General features: G+C 37.6%; 1 protein-coding gene across 1 annotated transcript in view; it reads right to left on the bottom strand.

The window, feature by feature from the left end:
• Positions 1-22,125, bottom strand: part of B3GLCT (beta 3-glucosyltransferase) — a 124,697-nt gene that overhangs the window by 32,963 nt on the left and 69,609 nt on the right. The window contains exons 5-9 of the mRNA XM_036742638.1: positions 20,359-20,435; positions 19,811-19,922; positions 12,223-12,359; positions 7,283-7,346; positions 750-881 (exon numbers count right to left, since the gene is read on the bottom strand). Coding sequence (XP_036598533.1) covers positions 750-881; positions 7,283-7,346; positions 12,223-12,359; positions 19,811-19,922; positions 20,359-20,435 — 522 coding nt within the window. The remainder of the gene's footprint in view (positions 1-749; positions 882-7,282; positions 7,347-12,222; positions 12,360-19,810; positions 19,923-20,358; positions 20,436-22,125) is intronic.

Raw genomic sequence — 22,125 nt, 5'->3', positions numbered from 1 at the left:
AACCCACCACCCTATCCACCGTGGGCCCTGCTGTCTCTCTGCAATCATAATAATGATAATAATATCTTTCATATGGTGAAAGTTACTATACATAATATATACATAATTACTATACAAGTTACTATACATAATTCCCATGTCTACTCTCTCCATATTCAATTGACCTTTCACTCCGCTTACAGACTTCCCTTCTTTATTCTTCGATCTGCTCACATCATTCTAGTCCAAAGCTCTTGTACAGCTATTTATTGTCCACCAAGTAAAGTTCTCTACATTCAAAGCCTTCCATGTTCAGGAGGCCTGAATTAATAAATGCCTGAATTGAATATGATGTTTCATTTGATAATAACAATAACTTACATTTATACAGTGTGTTAAGGTATACACAAAGCTTTTTTCACAACATAGTAGAACAAGAAATATCCTCATCTTATAGATGAGGAAACTGAGGCCTGGAGAAATTAAGGGGCTTGCCTAAGGTCATGCAGCACCTAAGTAGCAGATCCAGGGCTCACACTGAAAACTCCTGACTCCAAATCTAGCGTCCTTCCCACCACAACCCATAACAAGTGCTCAGTAAATTTTAGTTGACATTAATGATTTGACACAGAATGTGCTTATTTGTCCTCTGTCAGCGAATAATCACCAGGACTCACTGAGTCCATAGTGTTGTACAAGGTGCCAAGACAGCATGAAGCACACTACATACCCTACATAATAGATAAAGAAATTTTACCTATGGTACTCACACAAAGTGGTAGAAATGTATGAAACATTGTAGCACAACTGGTAGACTTAGGAGAGCTCACATCATCTGTGCAAAACTCAGGCACCGGGGTAAGATGGGGTCCATTGCCTTTGTCCCAAATGTAGAGAGCGATCTATTGTAAAACAGATGATTGGCAATGACTACAGGAAGATGACAGACAATACATAAGCAAGAAAGGACATAAAACAACAATTATCTTGAGACTGGTCTCATAATCTTCAGAGAAATATTAATTACATTGTGGTTATAAGTCTTATAGATGAACCAACATTCCGAGTACTAAAGGATTACCAAGTGGACACATGAATTTTGTAAAGCAGGAAAACTCCCATCAAGATACTGTAGGTAATTATACAAGAAAACCATTAGCTTCACCCACATCACCAAAAAACCTGGTACCTACACCTGAGCTGCTCTCTCTTTAAAAGAAAAATGCATTCATAGGGAACCTCCATTCTTTGCCATCAGAATGACTCATGTTCCCTCCCACTACCATTTTGCTTCCATTTTCTTCACTAAGGAAAATAATCTTTGAAATTTGGGACTTCATAACAAATGTGAAACTCAAAATAATCAAGGAAATGGTTTTTCTAAAAAGGACCTAGCTGCCCTTCATGAGATCAAGTCACCAGGTCAGGACAAACTTTTTCCTAAGACACTAAAAAAACCATGCAGGCATAACTGTTGAGTCACTGTCATTGGTGTTTGAAAAATACTAGGAGAATGAAGGAAATAAGTGCTGAAGGCCTGTAGCCTGAAATCTGCCATCCACATTTTTCAAAAAAAAAAAAAAAATAAAGTGAGTTCTTCAAACGAGAGGCCAGTAGGCTTGATTTTGCTTGCTGGCAAAAGTCTAGAAGAGCACAATCTTAAAGGGAGGGACTGGTAACTGTTAGAAACCCACTAAGAGACAACGTGGGTCATCAAGGACAGCTCATGCCGAGCTAACATGCTGTCTTTTCTTGATTCACAATGATATTAAACAGATTAGGGGGAATGCTACAGGCATATATAGTATAGTTGGGTTTCACTGCAGTGTTTTACCAAGTCTCTCATGATATACTTGTATACAAGGTGGAGAAAAGAAGCCTGGATTCAGAATTGGTTGAATTACACAAGATGTAAAAAAGCAGCAATTAATGGAGAGATAGCAACATGGAGGAACATTTCTTTTTTTTTTTTAAATAGTAGACAGGGATTTTATTTATCTTTTTCTACTGCCAAAGACAATATTTTTTCTACCATATCATGCTATTAAAATGCCTGAATCTATGGATATAAAAATAAGTAAGCAATCAACTACTTATTTAAAAACTTAGATGATCAATACTACAACTGCTTCTACTACTACTACCACTGCTACTGCTACTAATATTAATAAACTGAAAAACACAGCTATTAACAAAATTATTTTCAAAAAGGTTAAAGAAAGCAAGAAAAAGGAAAAGAAAAGAAATCCTCAAATTGTGACAAATTCCTGGACTCTAATGCTAGCTATATCATACAGATAGCAATTAGAAAGCATGAAAATTGTTTTTTTTACCTTTTTAGGGCTATTTTTTATCTTTTATTTTTTTTTAGTTTTTTTTATTTTTTTAATTTAAATTTATTTATTTAACATATTTGGTTTTCAGCATTGATTTTCACAACGGTTTGAATTACAAATTTTCTCCCCATTTCTACCCTCCCCCCACTCCAAGATGGCGTATGTTCTGGTTGCCCTGTTCCCCAGTCAGCCCTCCCTTCTGTCACCCCCCTCCCCTCTCATCCCCTTTTCCCTTCCTTTCTTGTAGGGCAAGATAAATTTCTACGCCCCATTGCCTGTGTATCTTATTCTTTAGTTGTATGCAATAACTTTTTTTTTTTGAACATCTGATTTTAAAACTTTGAGTTCCAAATTCTCTCCCCTCTTCCCTTCCCACCCACCCTCCCTAAGAAGTTGAGCAATTCAACCTAGGCCGCACATGTATCATTATGTATAACCCTTCCACAATACTCATGTTGTGAAAGGCTAACTACATTTTGCTCCTTTTCAACCCATCCCGCTTTATTGAATTTTCTCCCTTGACCCTGTCCCCTTTCCAAAGTGTTTGTTTTGATTACCTCCACCCCCATCTGCCCTCACCTCCATCATCCCCCCCCTTTTATTTTTTTTTATCTTCCTCCCTCTTCTTTCCTGTGGGGTAAGATACCCAACTGAGTATGTATGGTATTCCCTCTCAGGCCAACTCTGATGAGAGCAAGGTTCACTCATTCCCCCCTCACCTGCCCTCTCCCCTCCTCCCACAGAACTGCTTCCTCTTGCCACCTTTATGCGAGATAATCCACCCCATTCTATCTTTCTCTATCTCCCTCTCTCAGTATGTTGCTCTCTCATCCCTTAATTTCATTTTATTTCTTTTAGATATCTTCCCTTCATCTTCAACTCACCCTGTGTCTGCTCTCTTTTACATATATATATATATACATGTATAAACACACACACACACACATATATATATACACACACATACATACACATACATACATATACACATAGATATATACATACATACACATTCACTTATATATATACATAAACATAAACATATATACATACATATATGCATATTCCCTTCAACTACCCTAATACTGAGGTCTCATGAATCATACACATCATCTTTCCATGTAGGAATGTCAACAAAACAGTTCAACTTTAGTAAGTCCCTTGCAATTTCCGTTTCTTGATTACCTTTTCATGCTTCTCTTGATTCTTGTGTTTGAAAGTCAAATTTTCTATTCAGTTCTGGTCTTTTCACTGAGAAAGCTTGAAAGTCCTCTATTTTATTGAAAATCCATATTTTGCCTTGGAACATGATACTCAGTTTTGCTGGGTAGGTGATTCTAGGTTTTAATCCTAGCTCCATTGACCTTCGGAATATCGCATTCCAAGCCCTTCAATCTCTTAATGTAGAAGCTGCCAGATCTTGGGTTATTCTAATTGGGTTTCCACAATACTCAAATTGTTTCCTTCTGGCTGCTTGCAGTATTTTCATGGAGGAACATTTCTAAGGGAATATCCTGGGGTTATACCCTGACTTTGATGAACAAGTCAGAAAAACTGCAAAATCTAATTAACATGAAACTTGCTAGGTACAAATGTCATGCCACATATTTGAATTCAATAATATCTAGCATTTATGTTCATTCATCTTTTCAGTTGTAACTGACTTTGGGGTTTTCTTGTCAAAGATACTGGAGTGGTTTGCCATTTCCTTTTTTGGCTCATTTTACAGATGAGAAAATTGAGGCAAACAGCGTTAAATGACTTGCCCAAGGTCTCACAGCTAGTATCTGTGGCCAAATTTGAACTCAGGTCTTCCTGACTCCAGACCCAGTATTTATTCACTGCATCACCAACCTACCCTAAAATTTATATGGAGCTTTTAAGTGTGCAAAGTGCTTTAAAAATATTCTCATTTTATCCTCTCAACCATCCTATCGTTATGCCCATTTTGCAGAGGAGGAAACTGAGAAAGGTTAAACAACTTGCCCGGGGTCGCATGGTTAATAAGTATCTGAAACTAGATTTGAACTCAGGTCTTCCTGACTCCAAGTCTAGCACTCTATTCATTGTGCCAGCTAGCTGCCCAACTGAACCAGTGCAGGATGGGGGTAACGTTGTGAGACATTTTAATCTGGTCCAGCTGCACTAGGGAATAGTGCAGTATGAGTTTGACACCTCTGTTGCAGAGCATTCATAGTTTTAGCGTTGGAAGGGAAGAGGAGGGAGTGAGCATTTTTATATAGCACCTACTACGTGCCAGTCACTGTGCAAAGTGTTTCTTACAAATATTACCTCCTCTGATCCTCAGCCTTAGAGGCTGTCTAATCCAATCTGGTCATTTCACAGATGAGGATTAGGAAAGTGAAGTGACTTGCCCCAAAAGCCAAGATTTAAACCGAGGTCCTCTGGGTCCAAGTTCTGTGTTCTTCCCCCTGCAACACCCTGCCTTCCTCTTCAGGTATAGTTTGTGCTAAAGGACTTTTGAGGTTCTTTCCACCTCTGCCGTAGTGTGCGCACTTAGGGTTATAATTAACAGTCTGCCTTAAGGTGATGGTTTGCATGGCAGGTAAAACATAATGCTGAATAAGTGATAATCTAAAATCTGCCACAAGTCCAAGATCACGTGGGTGAGCTCAGTAAAAATGAAACACAAGTCCCTCTTGGGCAGGATTGAATACACAATTAGAGAGGTGTGAAGCGATGAACATTTAATCTGTCTCAGGGATATCTGGTCACTCTACACTTACGCCAAAATTACAAAAAGACACCCTTTGCTCCCTGAGCCACTCGCCACTGATTAGCTTAGGGGAAAATGGCCAGTACAGTGTTAGGGAATGTAAGGTGGAGCTATCCTAAATTTCTGTGAGGTGGTACAGTAGAGAGAGTGCTAGGCCTGAAGTCAGGAAGACTAGAGTTCAAGTTCTACCTCAGACACTTACTGTGTGACCCTAGTCATTTCCCCTCCACCTGACTCAGTTTCCTCAACTGCAAAAAGGAGATGATAATAGCTCTTTTCTCACAGGGTTGCTGTAAGGATCAAATGAGACAATATTTGCAAAGTGTTGCACATACTGCCTGGCACATAGTAGGTACTTAATAAATGCGTGTTCCTTCCTTTTCTCTTTCCCCCTTAGTTGCCCCACATTACTTGCCTTTGGTTGTTTGGTTAGACATGGTTTTCCATGGTCCAGAAATGGGCAAAAAAAGAGATTCACATCTAAGTCCAAGGCACTGCTAGACAAGACTACAGACTTCTCTGAACCAAGCAACTGTCAGCCTATGGGAGTCTCTGAGGCAGAGGTGTGAGAAGAGCACCTCTTAGAGCCAGGCATTCTAACAAATGAATGGATCTGGAAAGTGCAATGTCACACACGAGGAGCGGCTAGGGGCGGGTCAATTTGACCGGAACAGACACTGGGTGAATTAGAGCAATATAAGCTAGCACCAGAAAGGCAGCTGGGAGCCAAATTTTAAATGGCAGATGGAGGACTTTCTAGTTTATTCCAGAGGTAATAGGAAGCTACTGAAGAATTTTTAGTAAGGGAGGGAAGTGGTCAGATCTGTGTTTTAGGAATACCACTCTGATAGCTGTGTGCAGCCAAACAAAGAGGGGGAGGGAAGAGGCAATTTGACAAGAGATTTATTTCAATAGTCCAGGCAAGGGGTGACAAAAGCCTAAAATGGAATAGAGAGAATAGGATGGATGCAAGAGACATCGAGGTAGAACAGACATGACTTGACAATTTGCTAGATATGGAGTTTGAGGGCAGGGGAAGAAGAATCAAAGATGACTATGAGGTGATAAACCTGGGTACCCAGAAGGACAGATAGATAGATAAAAACATTTATTAATTTCTTTCTATGTGCCAGGCACTGTAACATGTGATGGAAATACAAATACAAGCAACATAAAACAGTCCCTATTCTCAAGGATATTTTGTTATTTTTTCAGTCATATATGACTCTTTGTGACCCCATTTGGGGTTTTCTTGGCAGAGATACTGGACTGGTTTGCCATTTCCTTCTGCAGCTCTTTTACAGATGAGAAAACTGAAGCAAGCAGGCTTAAGTGACCTGTCCAGGGTCATACAGCTAGTAAGTATCTGAGGCTGGATTTGAATGCAGGAAGATGAGTCTTCTTGACTCCATTCTATCCATGGCACCACTTAGATGCACCTCAAAGATAATAGGATTACTATAATAATAGAGGGAGATAGCATCACATCATCCATGCAAAACTCAAGAACTACAGTGAGGGACCTGAGAAGGACAATGGAGTGGAAGGGTACCTATATTGGGGCAAAGATCAGGAGCAGATCCAGGAAAGAAGTGAGCGTGGATGTCATAGTCACCTCCTGAAATGGTGGCCCCAAGTGGGAATGCCCCACTCCGACGATGGGGCTGCAGGGATGGTGATGCCATCAATAGAAATGGGCAGGGGGAGGGGGGGAATACAGTGTCTTCCATTTTGGACTGGTTGAGTTTCATATTCTTACAAATTGTCCAGGTAGTCAATATTACGGGACAGGCATTCAGGAAAGAGATTAGGGCTGAATAAGAATTTGGGGGAGTCATTTGCATAGAGATGATAACTGAACCGATAGGAGTTGAAACAGGCTCAGGACATAGTCTTGAGAATGTCTTCACTTATTAGGCAGGAAGAGAAGGATGATTTAGAAAGGAGAACTGAGAAGTGAGTAGACAGGTAGGAGTAGAACCAAGGGGTGGGGTGGAGGTGGGAGTCAAAAATTGCAGAGATGTCAAGAAGGATGAGGATTGAGTAAAGGCACTTTCACCACATATTCTGTGCTCATCCACAGTTTTAAAAACTCAAAACTGGATTGATCTACACTGAAGATTGACTGCTTATGAGGGAAAGTGTACTACTGGAAACTTGGAATTTTTCCAGTACCAAAATCCTTCAGATTTGATTACTCAAACATTCAACCCAACGGAATATGACTTACCTCATGTTTTAAATCGATTGTAAAGTCAGACTTCAAGGACTCACTTTTCAATCTCTTGGTAAGCCTGGAAAATGAAAACAATTAAATTTACTTTCAGTCAAGAACCAAACACAAAACAAAACAAAAAAGAGGGGGAAGATGTTGTCTGGATTTTTCTAAAGTTTAAATAAGATTATGCAGAACTTTTTAATTATTAAAATTTTTTATAAAGAATAAAAGAATAAAACACAATCACACTGTAAGGATGCCGAGTGAATGAAAATACAAATCATTTATTTATTATCATAAGAAAGCCAACTATTGTGTGGCACAAATGCTGAATTTTAAACACGTCAAAATGCCAGTCTTTAAAATGAAGATCATTTTATCATCTACAAAAAGACATACTAGAGCCTTTGAAAGATAATACAATGAGGTTTTGTTTTAACCTGGATATACTTCTACTGAATTATAGAAAAATAAGAAATAGGAGAAGAGAAGGAGGAAAAAAAGGGTAAAAGTTGAAATTTCCCTCTACCATTTTCAATAACTCCTTGTTTGGGAGACTATTGGGGAAAGTAAAAATTGCTTTGCTTTGAAGCGTTTTCTTTGATTCCAAGATGAGGTTCGTATGATGAACTGGATTGTAGAAACACTGATCTGTTTTATGACTCCCGTGAAGTAAAAGAAATTTTGTTTTACTATCTAGTTATTTTCATAGTAGTGTATACCATTGGCTTCATCTATGAGAAGTCATAGTAAACATTTTAAACATCTCCTGCTCACTACTGTCAAATAACATCTCAATCTGTAAAAGAAGCAGTAATTTTTAAAAATCTTGCAAAATTTTTTCTTGTTCACTTGTTTATTACATCTTCGCCTTGTGTTTAGTAAAAAAAAAATTTGTTCAAAGCTTGATTCTAAACATATGGAAGATAAAGACATGGAAAATGGATCACAATTTATACTTTGTTAAATAGTAGTTGACCTATAGATGCTATCATAGGGACTCCATGACTTGCAAATATATGATGTAAGTGTCTCTTTCAGATGCACCCTCTATTTTCCCCATCTTTTCATCTTTCCCATCCTGGGTCTTATCTCCCAGTTAATAAAAATTAAGCAATTAAGCTATTCAATCCTTTGTTTCCTTCTGTTCTCTTTGCTAAAAATAAAGTTCTTTTAACTGGAAAAGAAATAACAAATGACTAATAGGGAGTTAATACTCAAAATAAGTAAGAAGACAAGATAGCACATAGAGCCTAGCACCACTGAATGTATTCAAGTCACTTGGCCCCGATGACCTTCACATTCTGGCACTGAACATACTGTCAGATGTGCCAATGAGCCACTTTCAGGGGTACTTGAAAGATCATTAAGAATGGGAAAGATACTCCATGATTAGAAAAGAGCAAGTGACCTATTCCCAGGCAAAGAAAATCCCTCTACCAATACTGGTTGGCACATTCTCTCAATTTACAGTCTTAGAGAGTTGTTATAAAACCAGAGTTCCCCATTTCCCCAAAACAAGAATTTGTTTTCTCTGAAAATGACAACAAAGCTGTCACTGGGATTTGATTGGCCCCTGTATCCTTTAACATAACTTATTGGTCACCAAAAGGTATAAAAATGTCCCACTCGTGTGGTGTTTACATTGGCAGAATTCTGAAGACCTCCCCAGTCACTGTTCCCTGCTGATCAGAGGTCTCCCTAAGGAGACAGTGGTGACCATGACCAGGGAATCTAAGTGCTACCGTATCTTTATTGCCTGTCCTTGTTGTGTTCGGGCAAAGTAAATCTTCTTTCGTTAACTGTTCAGTGATTTGCAAGTGGCACATTGCATTGCAACACTGAACATGAACTAACAGGAACAGGATACTGGCTTTAGGCCTGCCCCTAACAGTTGCCTAGAACACTGGTATCAAACTCAAATAGAACCAGCATCCACTAATTCATACTTAAGGAGCCCTGAAAGCTTCATATGACAGATTTAAAATGAAACATCATTCATGGTTTATTGCATTTTTGCTTATTTTAAAAATATTTCCTAATTATATTTTAATGTGGGGGAGGAGGCATGAGGCCAAGAGGCCTAGAGCACTAAAAGAGTAATAAGCAACCTTCCCATGGTCACACAACCATTATGTGTCAGAGGAAAGACTTGAACCCAGGTCTTCTTGGCTTCAAGGCCAGCCCTCAGGATAATTTCTTTAGTACATTACTATATACAGTTCGGCTACATTAGCAATAGCATGCTTTGTGTGCCAGGCTGGGACCGTTTATGACATTGAAATTCTTCAATTCTTTTCCCCACAGAAACAAACAATTGACTTAGAAATACAATTCTAGAATCATGACACATTTAGAAGTTGGGCATCGAAGATAAGGGTGTTGAAACTACTTTATGGCAGGAAGTTCCAAAAGAAATCAGTGAGTTTTTGCTCTATCTACCCACACAATAACCATATTCCCATAGTCTTTCTTTTTTAAAATTTTTATTTGTTTTAATTTATGGAATAAAACAAGCATTTCCAGAATATCATATAATAAAAAAGATCATTGCACATAAAACTGCAGATCTATTATGTACAACTTGCTATTCCTTTTAAATATATAATAAAATTATCAAGTAACTTTCTTTTTTCTTCCCTCCTTCCCCCTCCCTGCCCTAAAGATGGCTACCATTAGACACAAACATACATGTAAAATCATTCTATACATATTTCTATTTATTAGTTCTTTCTCTGGATGCAGATAGTGTCTTCTTTCATATGTCCTTTGTAGTTAATTTGGGTATTTATGATAGTCAAAATGACTTGCTCACTCAAAATTGTTCTTAAAAATATGTTGCTGTTACTGTATATAATGTTCTCTTGGTTCTGCTCATTTCATTCTCCATTATTTCATACAAGTCTGTACATGTTTTTCTAAGGTCATTGAGCTTATCATTTCTTAAAATCTACATTTCTATAAATCATACTGATGATAACAACGTTAACCCATCCCTAAACATACATATCCAGAAATTTTTTTGCCAAGTCTTGGAATAAAATCCAAATCAGATCTTATCTAGTTAAAGATGGTCCCCCAAATATATTTAACATATATCAAAGAATGTTCTGAAATTTGGACTCCATGCCAAGGGCCTCTGAAATCTGATAAGACCATTAGAGAGTAGCCACTTGGCTCCAAAAAGTGCTCTCTTAACAATCACCATTAGCAAAGCTCAAATCAGAGATTTTTCAATGAGGTGCCTAGTGCCCCCTCAACATCAGTAAGCAAGAAATACTTATTGCGTCCTGGGGTGATATGATCATGTTCAGTCAGCTTAGGTTTAGGGGCAAGTAGGTGGCACTGTGGAGACACAGCGTTGATCCTGGAGTCAGGAAGAATTGAGTTCAAATCCTGCCTCATAGGCTTACCAGCTGTGTGACCCTAGACAAGTCACTTAAGCTCTGTTTGCCTCAGTTTCTTCAACTGTAAAATAGATATAAACAGCACCTACACCACAAGTTCATTATGAGGATCGAATGACATGATATTTGTTAAGCATTTAGCACGATGTCTGGCACATAGTAGGACACAGTACATACTAGAAAACACGGTATATAGTAGATACTAGAAGAATGTTTATTTCTGTCCTCCCTCAGTCATGGGGATGAGAATGGGAAGAAGTGGGAGAGGAAAGGAAGTGAGATTATGGTTGTTATCATTGTATGCCCAGGAATTTTTGACACTATAAAAATGAGTATTCTTTAGACACTACTAGAAGGGAGAAGGAGCCAAGATAAGCCCCATGTCACAGCACCCTGAAGCCAGGAAGCAGCTGGCTGGTTGGAGGCAGTACAGTACACTGGAAAGAAGATTTGGAGAAACAGGCCCTGGGTTCAAATCCCAGATTGTTCCTTGTGCACCTTGGTAAAATCAGTTCATCTCTTTGGGATTCAGCATCTTTCCAGGCCTGTTTCCTCACCTCTAAAATGAAGAGATTGGATCAAAGGATCATAGATTAGAGCCAGAAGGCACCCCAGGTGCCACCTAGTCCTCCCTTTCAGCTCTAAATCTGTGATCCCATGACACTAACTGAGGACAAAAAAGAAAAGGTGCCGAGTTTCTATTATTTCTGGGCTCTTGGACAGGTCAGCTCTGTGCTTCTGCATATACCTAGACAGGAGATGTGGACAGAGCACTGGATTCAGAGTTTAAATCCAGTTTCTGACATTTCCCAACTATGTGGCCCCTTCACCTCTATATACTTCAGTTTTCTCATCTGTAGGATGAGGTGTAATGCTAGCTGTAGTGTCTAGGTCACAGGGCTATTGTGAGGGTCAAAGGAGCTAATGATGTATGAAAAGCACTTTGCATACTTTAACTACGTAGAAACGGACATGGCGCATGTATGGATGTTTTCCCTGATTGTACTTATCTGTTACAAGGATTCTAGTTTTCTTTTTTTTCACTTAGAGGTGTGGGTATTTGAGGGGATAGGGGAGCTAATGATTCTGTTGCAAAAAGAAAGCAAGAAAAGAGAGCCTTTGAAGTATTTTCTAAAAATGCACAAAAGAGAACAGAAGGAACGCCAGTAGGAAACACAGACAAGCAGAAAAGCTTCGAAAGTAACAATTCATTATAAGCTTTTTAAAAAGCATGTTATATGAACTAGCGATACATAGTTTCACATATACTCTCTTTTCTTTCCTTCTCTTTTGAAAATAAAAATGTTCCTTTTAGGGCTATTTGGTATAGTTTTGGTAATCAGGTATCAGTAAATTCAGAATTTAAAAACTTGAAGTTTTTTTTTTAAATAAAAGAGATTTGAATTTTAAAAAACACCCAGAAAACCATAAAGCACTACAAAAATACAGATCATTTGCTTGGGCAAAAAGGGCATTTGTTGGTCAGTCTATAAGTCATAAAGTCACGTAACTATTGTACAAAAAAATTGCCCATTTAATTCTTACTTGTTTATGAGTGGAAGACTAAGGGCCCAGCCAGCAGCAAAGTCTGGAAATTTGAAAACTGTAGGATCTTCGGCAAAGGCATAATGGTGGATGATTGTCGACTGTTCATCATGTAACGCTTTTCCTAAAAACCACTCCTGAAAGAAAAATGCACAACATCATTGAATCATACATTAAATTATTTATTCAAGGTAAGTGATGGAAAAATAGTTGCATGCTGGGAGAAGACATTATAGAATTTGCAAAATGTTTTATAGCCTACCAAAATACTCTTTGTTTTATAACACATAAAGAAACAGAGTACTCTGATTTATAGAATGTTAGCATACATGAATTACCAATTTTCAAAAAATCAGGATACAACAATATAGATCTAATGCTAAAACAATACCGAACATAACTTGCTCTTTCTTCGATGATTCAGAAATCACTTTAGGATTTGAAATATGCCTCAAAATAATCATTATCGGCACCGAATATGCTTATATTATTTCTTTTTTGTTGTTGCTCTAGATCTGTGATTTCATTTCTATAGGGAACTCCAGGTAAGGAAACACTATAGGTCAAAACAAATCAGCAATTGTGCTGCAACATATAGTCTTGGATAGTTGTCTGGAGAAAGGAGAAGTTATACAACTTGCCCAGTGTACCATAGCTAGGATGTATCACGAGGTAGGACTAGAACCCAGATCTTCCTCACTATAAGGCCAGCTCTAAATCTATTATGTCACACTGTCAGTCATCCTTACACATCTACAGATGTGCAAAAAGCTTTGATAAATGGAATGGCAGATAACAGAGAGTTTATTCTCTTTTAAGTAATTTTTGAAGAAGGAACTCAATTATGTCAATCTTGACATTCACACAGATGAAACCAAAAGACAAAAGGAAGTTGTAACTAAATGGAAGGCAAATCATGGAATTGGTGGAGTTGGTTTTATTGCATGTCAAATGGCAACAAGAATCATTTTTCATTAGACACTTGGTGATTTTGTATTGTAGTACTCATGACAGGTACTTGCAAAAGCATCATCACGAAACTGATTGTAGCTTATGTACCAATACCTGTTACAGAGGGAAAGGAGGTAGAGAAGTTGCACCAAGAACTTGAAAAGATTCTCCAAAATACACAAACATACATTTCAATACTCAGTGATATCAACACAGAGGTAGTCATGGATGAGGATAACAAAAAAATATGCTATATTCTCGATAAACCCAAAATGGATATATAGGGGAAAAAATCTTTGTATCGAATTTATGTGAAAAGGGTTTGACATCCAAGATAGATTTATAGACAACTAACAAAAATACATATGGCCAAAAGCCAGTTTTCCAACAGATAAGTGGCTAAAGGTTATGAACAGTTCTCAGAAGAATTACAAAACTCTCCAAATCACTTATAAGAGACAAGGAAATCAGAACAACCTGGAGATTTCAGCTCACACCCAGCAAATTGGCAAAGATAAGAAAAAATAGGAATAATCAGTGTTGGAAGGGCTGTGGAAAGACAGACATATTATTGCATTGCAGCTAAAGGTGTAAATTAGAACAACTATCTGGAAAGGTGCTTTGGAATTCAGCAAATGAAATAGCTACAATCATATCCCCAAGGATGTCACTAATAAAAAAGGAACAGCCCATCTATACCAAAATATTTATAGCAGCAATTTTTGTGATAATAAAGAACTAGAAACAAAGTAGATGCCCAATGATTGGAGAATGGCTAAATAAATCATAGTACATGATTATAAGGGAATAGTACTGGGATCTAAGAAATAGCAAAAGCCTGAAAAGACTTGAATTAAGTGATGCACATGGAACTAAGGAGAGCAAAGAAAATAATAAAAAACAATGACAAAAAACAAAGAACAACAGCAAAACAACAGAAAATGATTGTTTATGAAATCACCAAAAAACAAGGTTGGCCCCAAAGAAGAAATAGGAGAAGGCACCTCTTTGCTGAGGTGGGAGTATCCATGGATGGGGGACATTTTTTTATTCACTGATTGTTTTCGCTGACTTGTTTCTCTTATTCCTCTTTTCCTCAAAAAAGAAAAAAAAATTTTAAATAAAGAATGACTCTCCAGCAGGCGTTAATATACGATTATGAACACTATTGTTGTTCACTGATAGCGAGAATCACCAGAAAGAAAATAAGTTTTGAGAAAGCTTGGGAAAAGAATCAACTATGCAAAGATTATACTAAGAACATTTAGTCAGTCAGCCAATTGATAAGCATTTATTAAGCACCTACTATATGATATATATGTATATATCCCCTATATATATGCTATATACTATAAGGTAAGCACTGAAAGGCAAAAGACAGTCCTTGCTCTCAAGGAGCTCAGGCTAATTTAAGGAGGAAATTGGAAGGCACATAACAAAGATTTTCTATAATAAAATCTTTTCATCATCAAGAACAGTAAAGTCATCACATTTAAACACTAAGGTTTTAGATCTTCTAAACATCAAGGTCTTAGATTTTCTCCTTGAGGAAATAAAAATGGCTCTTCAGAAAATAAAGATGGTGGTAGTAGCAGGATGAGACCAGATGTATACAGAAGAGGTCTGTATTGAAAGCAACACATCTGAGGGCACTGGGGGATCAATTTTTAAGGTAGCTGAAAGAGAAAAAGATACCCAAGTTGAGAGAAGGGAGGGACCTACTTTTCTTCAATTACTAGTCATATAACACTGGCTTCATTTTTATTTGCCAGAAAGGTCAAATGACTGATGAAGAGAAAGGAATGGTTAACACAAAATAACATACCTTCATATTGAAAACACTAAATAAATCGGATCACTATAGTATGGCTTTATCCATGCAAACTCTGGGAATCTGAAAGTTTTAGAGCTGGAAGGGACCTGGAAGTTTATCCAGCTTTCCCAGCTCCTTTTACAGATGATGAATTAGCTCAGACAGGTGAGTTGTTTGCCAGGAATCACATAGGAAGGAGTGTCAGAGCCCAGCAAAAAACCCTGGTGTCCTGATTCTCAGTCCAGTATGCTTTCTACTGCAGTGTTCAACTCTTCACTTTTCGTTCTTCTAAAATTTTAGACTGAGTTAAATTTTGAAAAGTCTCTCTTGTTTAAAAGCAAAACTTACATCTATAGAATGCTTATTCTTTCATGTCATTTTAAAAATAAAACACTCTAAATTTTTTGAGACATTCAGAAAAGCTAAGGATCCTGACCAGATTTTCTTTCATATTCCAATTTTCATGAACTTGTCTTGAACTTTTGAAATCATCATTCTATTTTTTCACTAAAAAAAAAAAAGCAAGATGAGTCACTATACCCTTTACAGAATTCAAGCTATGGTTAACAGAAGGAATGATCTACAGGCGAAAAAAAAAACATTAAGTGAAAGTTATAATTCCCGCATTCAAAGAGAAACTTGAGAGGATTTTAGAAGGCTTTTTTGGTGCTCCATGTTTTTGTTTTATTTTGTTTTTAAAGCAAAGAGAGCACACCACATAACAAATGCTTTACATGAAACAAGAAAGACTATCTTTCATGGCACATAGAGACTAGATTGGGGCCTCTCTGTTCAAAATACCTAATGCCTATTTTATATGTACGTATTTGTGTAGGTGTTGTCTCCCCTGATAGGATGTAACCTTGTAGAAGGGAGGGGCTATTTCATTTCTGTCTCTATATTCCCAGTGCCTAGCATAGTGCCTGGAACTTATGATTATGCTACCTGCTACAGTGGTTAGAGCACTGGGTCTGGAGTCAGGAAGACCTGTGTTCAAATCTGCCCTCTGATATTTACTAGCTATGTGACCCTGGGCAAGTCACTTAACCTGTTTGCCTCAGTTTCCTCACCTATAAAACGGGAACAGTAATAGCACCTACCTCCTAGGGATGTTGCAGGAATCAAATGAGGTAATAACTGCAAAGTGCTCAGCATAGAGTAAGCCTATAAAGTTAGTTATTATTATTGCATAAAAAGGTAAGCGGTTCTAGCCAGTTCTCAGCACATAATAAGCACTATATAAATGTCAGTAATTATCATTATTATTATTATTATTATTATTATTATTATAGGGGCAACTAGGTGGTGCAGTGAATGATATACAGTGGTTAGAGCCCTGGGCTTGGAGCCAGGAAGATCTGAGTTCGAATTCTGCCTCAGACACTCACTAGCTGTGTGACCCCGGACAAGTCACTTAACCTCTACTTGCCTCAGTTCCTCAAATGTAAAATGAGGACACGCTGGAGAAGGAAATGGCAAACCACTCCAGTATCTTTGCCAAGAAAAACCCAAAAAGTGCATCAGGTCATGTAGAGTTGGACACAGTCAGACATGATTGAACAACAAAATTATTATTAGTGAGAAAAATAAGGTAACTGGTTCCAGCACAATAGAAGTGTGCAGTGCAAATTCAAATGATGAGACCCCTTCATGGGATTCCTGACTGACCAATCTGAAAATCCTGGGTAAGATAAGTTGAGGATTCTTTTCCTCTTTGAGGAAGTTATTGTTAAAGTGGAGATATCATTTTATACCTATCAAATTGGCTAAAGTGACTGAAGAGGAAAGCAACACATGCTGGAGGGGATCTGGAAAAATTGAGACACAACTTCACTGTTAGTGGAATTGTGGACTGATTCAACCATTCTGGAGAGCAATCTGGAATTATGCCCAAAGAGTTATTAAGCTGCCTACACCCTTACTACTACTAGGTCTCTTTCCAAAGATGATTAGGGAGAAAGGAAAAGAATCTCTATGTTCTAAGATATTTATAGCAGCTGTCTTTGTGGTAGAAAAGAACTGGAAACTGTGGGGATGCCCATCAGCCGGGGAATGGCTGAACAAGCTGTGGCGTATGGTTGTGATGGAATACTTCTGTGCCATAAGACATGATGAGCTCGATGATCTTAGAAAAACATGGATAGAACTGCACAAAATAATGAAGAGCAAAATGAGCAGAATTGAGAGAACATTGTATAGAGCAACAGCAACATTTTTTTTGTTTGTTTTGGGGGGGGCAGGGCAATTGGGGTTCAGTGACTTGCCCAAGGTCACACAGCAAATACATGTGTCAAGTGTCTGAGGTCGAATTTGAACTCAGGTCCTCCTGACTCCAGGGCTGGTGCTCTACTCACTGCACCACCTAGCTGCCCCAGCAACATTGTTTTAAGAAGAATTTTGAGTGGCCAAGTCATTTTCACTATTATAAATACCCAAATTAACTACAAAGAACATATAAAGGAAGACACCATCTGCATCCAGGGAAAGAACTGATAAAAAGAAGTATGTATAGAATGATCCTATATATATGTATGTATGTGTATGTTTATGTGTATGTGTATATACACTGACAATCCTTTCAGATTATTTGAACCCCAATAAGATCCAAAGCCTGAACTAATCATCCAAACTGCTTTGCTCTATTCTAAAAATGCCCCTTTCTATGTCAGCAACTTCAAAGACCAGGTAAGGTTGACAAGGGGTATCTTTCCTGTTGGAGACAGGATGTCTGCAACCAGAACAGTGGGATTTCTCTTATCTTGATAGTCTAGGGACCTTTGCATCTTGGGATCATAATCTTTAAATAACACTACCTTGTCAATTGTCTTGTTCAACTAAGAAACTTCCTTTCTTATGATACGGAGATCACAAAATTGAGTAACACAGACATGCTGAGTTGGGACTAAAAATGTATTTAAACCTTCTCATTCCTTTGTTCAAACAGTCAGAATTTATGCTCTGGCTCCTTGTACATACAAGTAAGCTAGCTTTGCTAGCTTTAAGGGAATAAACATTATGAATTTACATATCACCTAGCTTGTTTGCCGCCTTTAACCAAACTTTCAGGTCGACAACACACACACACACACACACACACACACACACACACACACACACACATGCAACTAATGGTAGACATGGGAGAGTTGGGGTTCAGGGGAGAGAAAAAAAAGAAAGAAAAGACATTTACATGATAACTTTATTATATATTTAAAGGGAATAGCAAGTTGTACATAATAGATTTGCAGTTTCATGTGCAATCATCTTTTTTGAAAATTATGCTATATTATGGAAATGCTTGTTTTATTCTATAAATTAAAATAAAATAAAACAAAGCAAACTTTAAAAATAGAATAGACAGCTCACTCATCCAACTTTATTATTATTACCAAGTTAATTAAGCAAATATGGATTGACAACTAGGCACAAGGTACTAAAATTAGAAGAATGATAATGAAAGATAAATTGAGCCATCCCAAAGCTTTCAGATTTAAAATGCAGATTTTTTTTGTTATGCTGATGAATCTGCCCTTAATCACCAGTCCTTGAGGTATTCCCTGTCCAGATTTCTGTATCCAAGGTACAAAGCCCTATATAATGAAATCAATAAAAAAAAATTCCTCCTACTTCTCTTGGCCCAACTAAATATGACTAGATTCCAGTGTGTGGTCTGGGGAAAAGAGGCATGGGGATGAGAGGCAAGTTTAAAATGCCCTATGGAGCCCTAACAACCCAATTCTGGGTCATCATCAATTTCAAAGAATGCCCAAGTCAATTTGGTCTGAGTAAGGTTCCCACAGATCTGGACCCATTCGAGCTTGTTCCCAGAAAGATCCCCACAGGGTAGTGGTGGCTTAAAGACGCCTGGGTATGGTGCCAGAGATATTAACTGAGATCAAGACAGAGAATAATAGTGATAATGAGGATGATGATGATGGTGATGATGATGATGATGGTGGTGGTGGTGGTAGTGGTGATAATGGTACTAGCTAACATGAAAGGAGATATTTGGAAAGCACTTTGCAACAAGCCTTAAATGACTGAATGAAGATGTATTTATTAAGCACTTCCCATGCATTAAGTACTGTGCTATATGGATATTAACTGTTACTATTGTGTGGCTTTCAAGTGTGCAAAATGCCTTTACATATATTAATTCCTTTTAATCCTCACATCAATACTGTAAGGTAAGTGCTGTTATTATCCCCATTTATAGATGAGGAAAGTGAGAAGATGAGAAGTTAAGTGACTTGCCCAGGGTCACAGAGTTAAATGTCTGAGTTGCAGGAATTCCAACTCAGGTCTTCCTGACTCCAAACCCTTGGGAGTTAATTTAATGCTGTCAATCAAAGCTATATTTACTAAGAGGATATATCTACACACAGCAAAAAAAAGTAAAAATTATAAAATTAATGGAACTAGAATGACCAAATTACCATGCTACCATGAAAAGAAATAGTCCATTCAACTTTATGTCTAAAATAGATGATTTCCTAACTCTGGATTACTACATTTGTCTAACCCTCCCAAATTGCTAATATATTTTTAGTATGCCTTTCATTTTTTTTAAAAAGGAGTATCATGTAAGTCCTCTCGTTTTGTAAGCCATAAACAATAAAAGGAAAGTTTCAAATTGAAAGCTCTTACAAAGAAATCTTAACAACATAGCCCCTGAGCTTACACATTTACTAGTTCCAATTCTTACACTAGGAATAATCATTTAGAAGTGTTATTTCCTACCTTCCCATTCCTTTTAATCAATACTAAACCCCGTTCCAGGTTTTCCCCTGAAGTCTTAATATTAGCATTTCAATTTTCCTTTACCTTAGATGGGTCATATCTTCGGAGAGTTTCTAAGAGCTTTGGAATGTATATTCTTGTTTCTTCCTCACAGAAGAAAATCCATGATGAGTTTCTGCTAAATGATGTGGAAAAACTAAGAAGAAATAGTTTACAATAAGCTCTACTCCAAATTGGATTTATCATAAAACCACAAAGTTGTGTGTAAGAAGTGGAAGAAATGGAAGATTGGGATGATAAGAGAGCCCTGTTTTCTTCATATATTTTTCCTTTCCTCAGACAATGGTCCAAAGAGAAATCTTATCAGCTCTTCAAATTCATTTCCCCATAAAAATCCCTCAGAAGGCAGATAAGAGAATGTTCACATGCTCAGTATTGGAGTTCATTTGTTTACCTATGAAGTAAATTGTGTTTTTAATTTGTGCTGTGACAAGTAATAAACTTTCCAAGACTGAAACCCCCCCTTCCTTCCTGCCCCCTCCATCTACCAATTCTGAAAGTTAGAAAATACCCAGCAACCTCTTGGCAAGGCAGGAATGTCAATAATTCAGAAAGATCTTTTTCATACTTACTGAGGTAATAACGGAAGTATGGTCCATGCTCCTTCATGCTTATCCAACAGATGAACAAGAAGAACTCTGGGGAGCTCCTAAAACACAATAAAGTAAAATCAATCAATCAATAAACAAGAGAGAGAAATAAGTCAAAACACATGACCACTATAATATTAAATACCTACTTAATTTAAAAGACAAACATTTCCCAAGAAAGGTGTTTTTAACATCCATAGATTGGGTCAAAGTCCCTTCTCTTCTCTCTAAGGTCTACAGGAAATGAGTATTCTTCAATTAAATGAGGGTTGTTCTCTCCATCTGAGCAATGAAACATTAAGTAAGCATCTCCAATTGGTGATTTTTCTAACCTGGAACCTAAGATAGATAGGAATGGGAAACAGGAAGAGCCACAGAAGGAAGGATTCCCAAGGGTTATAGCTAGACAAGAATTAATCCTATGAAGAGAGGAAAAAATTCTTTCAAGGAAGTGAAAGCTCAAAGTATTCCATAAGTATATACTTAAGAAAAAATAAGTATAAATTCACCTCATAGACTAGTAAATAAAATATTCAGACAGTGAGGTAGCTAATTTTGAGGTAATACAGGGATAAGTATTATATGTAGGATTTCTAAATGCATTCATAGAGAAACTGTAATTGTTTTCAAGTAACACACACCTATAGCTTGAAGAATACAGATATACATTTCAATTGTATTAATATTTAACTGAATGCCATTGATTTGGGAGATATAACATGATTCTCCTCTAAATAACTAAAGAAAGACTAAAAATTTTATCATAAAACCTCCTAGAGGAACAATGAGCAGACTTGGTGTTTCATCATTGGCATTCTTCGGCCCTCCCAATACACTTTATTGCCACAAGTTTTATACAGGATATAAAAAACATGTTCTCCTAATCATTATAGACAGGAAGGTGAAATGATAAACATCCAATTTTGCCAAGCACATCATCATTACAGAACCACTGGGATTATCAATTCAACCTTGCAGGCTGTATACTTTGAATTATTTTCAGCAGAAAAGGTTGACTCTGACAAAGCTGGAGATTTAAAAGTAAATGAGGCTTGTTTCTTTGTTCTACATGGCAGCTGCTTCAGCACTGCTGCACAAATTAACATGAGAGTGGTCAAAGATTAAGATGAACCAACATAAAGGGCAGTCGAAGAAAGAAAAAGAAAGAGATGAACCCATACTTGCCCAAATGCTTCCCTCTTCCTAACTTCCTTGCTACTGTCAAAAGTACCACTCTTAACAAAAGGATTTGTTCTGTGAAGTTTGTATTCAGTCAAAGGGCTGCACTTGAGGATCTAGAGGGCCACGTGTGGCCTCAAGGCCACAGTCTAACCTATATTCATCAAGCCTATGAACCTCCCAATCACCTAGGCTCACAATCCAGGGGTCATCCTCCATTCCTCACTTTCTCTCACCCACTCCATACCCAATCAGTCATCAAGTCCTTTTGTTTAAACCTTTGTTAACATCTCTTGTGTATGCCCCATTCTCCTAACACTGCAACCTCTCTGGTGCACCTGGACTCTTGTGATAGTCTGCGACTAGGTCCCCCTCAAGTATCTGTCCATTTCATCTATTCTCCCCCCAACCAACTCTCAACTTGATTTCCCTAAAACACAGGTCTGACTGTTGTTCAAGAAACTCCAGTGACTTCCTATTCCAGAATCAATTAGAAAATTGTGTGCTTGGCTTTCAAAGTCCTTTATAACCTGGTATTTCCCATCTTTCCAGACTTCTTAAATCTTATTC

Source organism: Trichosurus vulpecula, chromosome 2 (assembly GCF_011100635.1).
Source record: "Trichosurus vulpecula isolate mTriVul1 chromosome 2, mTriVul1.pri, whole genome shotgun sequence".
NCBI lineage: Eukaryota > Metazoa > Chordata > Mammalia > Diprotodontia > Phalangeridae > Trichosurus > Trichosurus vulpecula.
Note: the sequence above shows the minus strand (reverse complement) of the source record. Positions and strands in the feature narration are given on the sequence as shown.